This window comes from Sipha flava, unplaced genomic scaffold (assembly GCF_003268045.1).
Source record: "Sipha flava isolate LNK unplaced genomic scaffold, YSA_version1 461_pilon_pilon, whole genome shotgun sequence".
Lineage (NCBI taxonomy): Eukaryota > Metazoa > Arthropoda > Insecta > Hemiptera > Aphididae > Sipha > Sipha flava.
In genome coordinates this window covers 70,234-78,568 of record NW_020273231.1, presented here as the reverse complement: position 1 = coordinate 78,568, position 8,335 = coordinate 70,234, and the positions used below count along the sequence as shown (strand labels likewise).

Here is an 8,335-nt window from a genome sequence, read left to right as displayed (position 1 = left end):
TAGTAGTAGTAGTAGTAGTAGTACCAGTAGCAGTAGTAGTGGAGTGTTGTACGGCGTATCGCGGTGAGCACCGCCGCCGGTACACGCGGACGGCCCGTGGTGCCGGTATATTATTTTGTAATTTATCATGCGGTATTTTGGTCGCCGAGGCGCCAGACCGCGGAATCTCGTCGTCGACGCTGCGGTGCGCGCGTGTCCCGGTAACAACGTACGTGTAACGCGCAACGCGCCGGTGAACATCGGCGTTTTAATGTCGTAACGCACCGGGCACGGGACCATTGGAAATATTATTTATTATTATTTTCGCATTTTAATAATAATAACATTACGGGAGGCGGCAAATTCTCACCCCCGCGCCGCTCACGTCCATCGCCCAAGGTCTTGGTCTCTATTACCACCGCCGCCGCCGCCGTGACCGCAGCCGGTCACCGCCGCCGCCGCCGCCGCCGCCTCGACCATCGCCACCGCCACCACCACCGCGGCCGCCGCAGCCGCCACCACCACCGAAGCGACCACCTCCGCTAACCGTCATCGCCGTCCGATAACGTCCCGTTTTCGCGTTTTTTGTTTGTCTTTCCCGTTTTCTTGCCCCGCGGCGATCGTCGGTCCGCGGCGTACTTCGCGCGCGCGCCCGCGCTCGATCGCTCGCTCGCGACCGCCGTCGCCGTGGTCGTGCGCTCCACCGTCGGCCAGTGTAACCCGCGACGTCCGACCATGCGCAGACGCCCGGACGACAGCTGCAGCCGGCACGTCGGGACGAGACCGTGAACAGAGGAGATATGCGCTGTGCGCTCTTCGTCACCGTCGCCGTTCTCGTAACTCTCTTGGTCAGTATGCACACATACGTATTTTTCCACATTGCCCCGTCACGCGCGGTCGACGTCGACCGATGTCGGTCGCGTGTCCGGGAAAAAACGATCGACGCGGAGTCTCCTCGGGCCGTCAACCCGGATCCGTAGCGGTTTTTAATTTTTATTTTTTTACGGTTTTCTTATTTTTCCGTAAATCCGTCACCGCGCCATATTTGGCTTCGTGACAATAACGCGCGTCTCCGAAATCCGGTTACGTAGGTGAATTAGGTTTTTCGTAATCGAGACGTCGCGTGTTATACGGTTTGACGACGACTCGGATCGACGATAATTGTGCACAATAACGCGTCTTCAACAATTTATTCGTTTTTTTTTCCTCGCGTACGTATCCGAATGCACTAATTTAATAAGGCACACACACACACACACACACACACACATATGTATACACCCACGTATTACTATCAGGACGATTCTCTTTCATCGGAAATCAGACTATGCGTCTGGGAAAACACGAGTAATCGATGAATAGATAGATCGTTCTCTGAGCCTATTTCGAAAACTTTTTACAATCCTATAACCAATAAACCTGGTCGTCTGGTATTAGGTTCACGTGTTTAGATATTTTTGGGTCAACAGTACAAAAATATTTTTTATTTATTATCCTATAACGAGATTATTTCTCCGAAAACGTCAGTAAACGTAAATCCAATGTTAAGCATCCCTTAAGATATCGCATTCGATCTGCAGGTTGCTGTTTAAAAATCTGCAACAGTATTTTCAAACAGTTCCAAAATGAACAACACGCAGAACATTGTAGCATAGTTCGTGGTATATAGTACCTATATATATATATATATGGAGTACTCGTGTTTTCCTTATTTCCCTAAGTAGATGTAAGCCGATACACATCCAACATATCTCCCCGCTGTTTACATTTATATGAATTTTGTATATTTTTGTGCACTCCGAGTGTATTGTGTAATGTTATCCGGGAAATCATAATTCTGTGGCGCTTCTTTTTGTACGCTGTAGGGATTAAAGGTGTTATTGCTATTTAATGATAGATGCATGTCAGGAAAATGTACGCATTATGAATATTGTTCGAGGGGGCCCTGAATTTTTTTGTTAACGCCGTCCCGTTCGTGGTCAAAACGTTCCCTTGAGCTTGCAGAATGTAATATGTAATAATGTCCGTCAATGTAATAAATAATAACATATAATAACACCATATAATATTATTATAGTTGGTGTTTGATTTCATTGAAACATTAATTGAATCAATTTTATAATGTGTTCTTAGGTGGCTCAAAATATATTTATATGCACTAGCTAAACAAACTGTTTCTTATTTGACTATATCCAACTGCAATTATAAATTTGTGTTTGTTTTCATTAAATTATGGATGATTGTCATGTTCATTTTTATTAAAGCATAATCACTGTTGGCAGTTGAATGCTTAGGATTTTTTCTGGAGCTAAGATATTATAAAAATGCTATTATTTATTTATAAATATAAATACAGTTTCACAATAAATACGATTACAAATATACTTTTTATTTTCAAAGGCAAACTACATTTTAAGTATTTTTAAAACTTTAACATTAAAAGTGATATTAATATATTATAAATATAAATATTATATATTATAATTATAATAATACGGTTAAATATTTCTAGTTTTAAGTTATAATTTACAATGTATAACAATTAAGGTAGAGAACCTGGAACCGAAAAAATAGCGTATGTAAATCTACATGTATACCATTTTTATGCACGATTATATTTATTATATTTCGTTAAATTTAAGAAAAAAACCGAACAACGATTCATTAAAAATTACCGTTCATTTTGTTTACAGATAATAATTAATAAATAACATGAAATATGTATACGGCCGTTATTAAATTTGTATAATTCCAAACGCGTTTTGCGTGCCTTCAAAATACAATATTACATTTTGAACTGTACACGTATTCGTATACTGTATTTGTATAGAATATATTATATATAGACACACAAACGTACATTTATACAGTGTACAATGGTAAATCTTAAAAATTCAACGTATTTCATATTGTTTCAAAACTTCCCCAATTATAAACCCAGTGTAAATCTTAAACATTGTAAAGGCATAGAATTGTAATAAATACGATAGAACGGTTGAAAAAAAGACGTAGGTATGTATATGAAGTATTTATAACATTTACAAGCATTTCGTAACGAGCAAAAATAATTTGTAATCACGTTAGACACATGTGTACGATGCATGTAGTCGTGTATTAAGTGGCGGTTCATGATAATTCTTTGAAAATTTTCAATTTATAACAAGTTTGCGTCCCTCTCGGCCCTAAGATGTAAACGCCATCGTATATTTGTTATCCGCCAGTGCATACTTTTTACAAATACGCATACATAATGAAATGTAATAAATATAACATATCGGCCGCAGGCATTTGTGTGAATATTTATAAATTGTTATGACCACGCGGCTCCAAACTAACTCCATAGGGGTTCGCATGTATAAGAATACGTATGTATATTGTACGTTTATAAATATATATACATTAAAATGTATGCTGTCAGTATGTTATGTGCAACTATAAATAGATAAATATTTAATGATTACAATTTGCCAGTTTTGTTCTTGCACACTTTTTGATGATTATAATTTTTTATTGATATATTCTAATAAAATTATATTTTTTTTTTTCATAAAATTTCTTAGTTCTGATTTAAACTAATCTGATCCGTATCACTCTTTAATTAAGAAATTTGACGTAAAATAAGTAAGTTATATCCTATAAATATTTCATCGTATGAAATGAGAAACGAAATTGTAAAATGTTCAACTTCAAGTGTATTAACCACTTAGGTAATTTAAGTAATTAAAATAATCAGGCAACGACCGTAGTGTTTTATTATTCTCAAAGCAATATATTTGTGTGAGTCCTGGACGCTGTACCGAAAAATAGAAGTTAATGTACATTTCTTATTGTTAAAATATAACTTATTAAAATGTATATAATATATAAACAAATGTAATAAATGTCAAACTAAACATAATATAATAAAAACTTAAAATTAATAACTAAACCATTATGAAGCTGCAGCAGCGTAAATCGAACGATCTACCGCGTACGTAAATCGGCACCGCGATAACGTCATTGGGGTAGACTACTACGTGGTGTTTGACCGCGAAATATTCTTAAACGTTCCGCGACGTGCTGCAAGCATGTGTGTACATGACGTACGAGCGCGTCGAACGTTCTCGCGCGCAAAAAGGCATTCGGTTAATACTACTCAAGGCCGTCAACACACGTACGATGATGGAGTTCTAGACGTTGCGACAATATTGTAGCACATTTCGAATTATAAATTACAAACGTTTTTAATTACGAAGGAGATTTTTTTTTTTTTTTATATATACATGTAACATTTAGGTACCTATTCGCACACGTGTATTCAAATCTCCGTTGCAATACGAGCCATCGAGTGTGTGTGTACCAACTATTATTATATTATACGATCATGTACGTGTGTGCGTTGACGAGTGCAATGTTAAATAGAATAATAATAATAATAAGAAATAAGTTTGAAATTTTTCTTTGACGCGGTCTCATATACCGCACGCATATCTATCCTACAGCTGCGGGGCATTGGAGTGTACGTGTAGACGCGGCTGTGTGCAGTGATCGGTATTCGGCAACCGGTTGTTTATTTTCGAAATAAGGCCGTGAAGTACATATCATATATATATATATATATATATTTGGCAAAACGTCTAAAATTTTTGTTTGTGTTTGAATATTTAACGTGTGTGTGTGTGTGTGTGTGTGTTTGTTAGTGACCCACGACCTAGTCGAAAACGTATTGACGAGACGATTAACAAATCTCGTACGATTTGCGTAATTATCGATGTGGTTGAATTTTTTTTTAAGTAAAAATAACTCGATAAAGCCCATAAGCACATAATGTATCGTGTGTATGCGTGTATAGTATTATGCAGAAACATACGGAAAACGTTTTTTGCTTATTCGGTTTACTAACATATTTCTATGTTAAACGGACCTATTTGGACGAAAATCTTTTATAATTAATTGAGACAAGGTTTTCTATGGAAGGGATTTCACTGACTTATTCGATAAGATCAACACGTACTGATTCACTTCTGGAGATGACGAATATAATTTGGAGCGTATCAGCCAGATTTAGGCCAAAGAAAGTGTCGAAGTTAGTCCACTTAGTTGATTATAAAAGATAAGAGACAATTTACAATCGATTATTGATGCTTCATGTGTATTAATATGTGGACCCATTGCTGCGTAATAATAATATGATTACAACGGGACAAATGGAAATCTAAACGGTTTAATAAAAACTATTTGTCAATTGTCAGTTTCGAACTCAACTCAATACTGGTCCAATATTGTTTTATACAAGACGCATGTCAATGAGATAATATGTATTGACGTGTTGTATAATATAAAAATACTTTTAAATCAATCAAATTATCGATTATATTATTTATTTTTGTTGATTATCCTATAAGTACATGAACAACTTAAATGTAATAAATTATATATTGTTAGATACTTTTGAACATATTAATGATAATATTATTCAACTCGTGTGCGTTCATATAAATATGATTACAAATATGAGTACCTACTATATACCCATATCATAATTAGGTTAGCTGATTTTTATGGACGAATTGCGTTAATTTACAGAAATAGACAATTAAACAAATGACCTAGTTCACTCGCCTTTTATTTATTTCTCGAAAAATTATTTAAAATAAAGCAAGTTGAATTTAGATAGGTAACATAGAACTCGTATATATGTATACAAACACGTAGTAAAACCTTTCCTTATTAATTAAACGCATTATTTGTCTAAAATAATTAGTTGAAATAATATTTGAATGAGTGTTGATATAATTATATGCCACACATGTAGTGCTGTAATTATTTATTACGTTTATGATTAATACGATTACAGGATATACTTTCATTTCGGTATAGATCAGTTCTGTTGATATTTTTCAAGGTATAAACAAATATTATACTCCAATACTTATTACAATTTATTTTAATTATAATATTGTTACATACTCAAAACGATTCAACTCAATTATTTATATAAACACAAAAATATGCGCTTACACTATGTCTACAACTGAGCGTGCTGCAGCAAATGGTCTACTCGTATAACTCGGTTAATTCCATTTTACGTAAATCCAAAGACAAACGCGTGTTGCTATTTCTATATCTATTATATATTATACGTACAATATTGAGTAAAGACAAAAACTTCCACTTTTTTTTTTTTTTTATCTTAATTAAAATTAACAAATGTAATAGATACTTGTTGAAAAATCTACTTTCTACACTTTGTACGAGGTCCCGAATAAGATCTATACTTGATATTAAAACTAGTCGATTGAACCCATTTTTGATTCAGCAGCGTATAATTAAGTACTGATAGTCATGGGATAATATCACAACAATGCGCGTGCACATAAGTAGGTGCTGAAAATCGACACTTATTACACATGAGAACGTACGTGGCACGTTAACGCTATTGCACTCGTATGCACGTATAGCGGTGGCGCAACCAAGATTCATTTCTGTCGGGGACGAGACATTCGAAACGTTAAAGGGCGATGGATTTAATATGTGTACATAACTCATGAGGTTAGAAAATATTAGAATTTAACTGTAACGTATGTTACTCAGACCGTTATAAAGTAACTCCGATTACTTTTTTACGAACTAATTTTTTGTTTCTAAGGAATTTTGTACGATTGAAGCGACGACAGACGACAAAGGCGTTTGGCGTTTGATCTGTTCAGTATATTTATATTCCCTCACTCTCTCTTTCTCTCTTTTTCTATTCTATCGTAATAATAAAACATCGTCGATTTCATGCTGTACACAGGTGTCGCATTGCGCGGGCCGCCCATGGCAGCAGCAGCGGCAGCAGCAGCGACACAAGCGGCAGAGACGACCGCGACCGGCGGCGGCATACGAACCGTCAACGGCCGTAGCGCCGTCCTACGCGGTGTACGATGATCCGCCCGTGGCCGTAGACGACCCGTACCCGTCGTCATCGTTGTCGCCGGAACAGAGCTTACTACAGCAAGGACCGTTGGAACCGGACTACGGGGATCCGGGGCGGCTGTACGTGGAACCGGAACGGGTGTACGCGGAACCGGAGCAGAACTACGAGGTGGACGAGGCAGTGAGTGTGCTGAGCGACGGGCGCGTGCACGGCGTGCAGCTGCAACAGGTGCCGATGACCACCACGTCCCCGAGGAGCATCACCACCACCACCCCGATCGTCACCACCACGACCGCGGCCACCAGCGTCAGCACCAGCTGCACCACGTCGGCTACCGTGGCGGTGGCCGCCGCGGAGACGCGGAAGAGCGGTTACGTGTTGGACAGCAAACACTACCGGAAGTACCGGGTGGAGGAAGAGACGCCCGACGGGTTCATCGTCGGCGAGTACGGCGTGGTCAGCCATCACGACGGCACCACCAGGGGCGTGAGGTACACGGCCGATAGCAGCATCAACCCGCGAGTCATCTACGAAGCGCTGGCCAAGTTTTTGGCCCTCAAGCGCCGTAGGTAGGACGAGAGGCACCACCAACTCGCGGGACCGGCCGCACTCGATGACTGATTTTACCGGCGATACATTATAATATTATTAGAACATATTATGTTGTACAACGCGTTTGGTTCACGATTCGAGACCGTTCATCAATCGTTTTTTTTCCTTTACCCCTTTTTTTCCTTCTTTTTTTTTTCCAAACGAAATTTCTAGTCAGATTCTTCTCGTCGTCGACGCCAATTTCAGCTGGCCTTGAAAGGGAAAAGAAAATCAACTAATACTTTTTGCATGTATAATAATATTTTTCGAATCGCGCGTGCGTGTGTGCCATCTCCACGAACACAACAATATAGTAATGTCAAATGTACTTATACTCGTATATATATATACTTTGAATAATCTGTATCCATGAGCGACGGAAAACAAACAACAATAATTTGGAAAAAAATTAGATTAATTAGATTAATTATAAATGTGCATTTTTGATCGGAATATATGTGCGTAACTTTATACGCTTTGTGCAATAATTACCGTGTTATGGGTTATTTTTTTTCCCCCACCTATTCCTACGGTTGTGCCGGAATCCTCATGTATGTTTCAAAAAAAAGTTTTACTTATTCATTTATTAATAGGTTTCAGCCGATATGGTAATGACATCGAAATAACAGTGAGTTATATTACATTAGGTTATATAATTATATTTAGATATACATTATTAGGTATAGCCTGTTTGGCTGTACTAATTACATATTGATTTGCCTTGTAAAACGAAGACATAATAGTAAACGATTTATATTTTATTTTTTTCGGTTTTACACCGATTAATGCGATCTCATATTGATTGATGCCAGAGCCGTAACTAGACTACTCGAGGCTTGTATGTAAATCAAATTCTCAAGGCCCCTT

General features: G+C 37.9%; 1 protein-coding gene across 1 annotated transcript; it reads left to right on the top strand.

Moving 5' to 3' along the window:
• The first annotated feature begins 603 nt into the window (after nucleotides 1-603).
• Nucleotides 604-7,956, top strand: LOC112689677. Its single transcript, XM_025563510.1, has 2 exons — nucleotides 604-827; nucleotides 6,755-7,956. Exons 1-2 carry the CDS (start codon nucleotides 780-782, stop codon nucleotides 7,448-7,450), a joined length of 744 nt encoding a protein of 247 aa, XP_025419295.1. The 5' UTR covers nucleotides 604-779; the 3' UTR covers nucleotides 7,451-7,956.
• The last annotated feature ends 379 nt before the right edge of the window (nucleotides 7,957-8,335 follow it).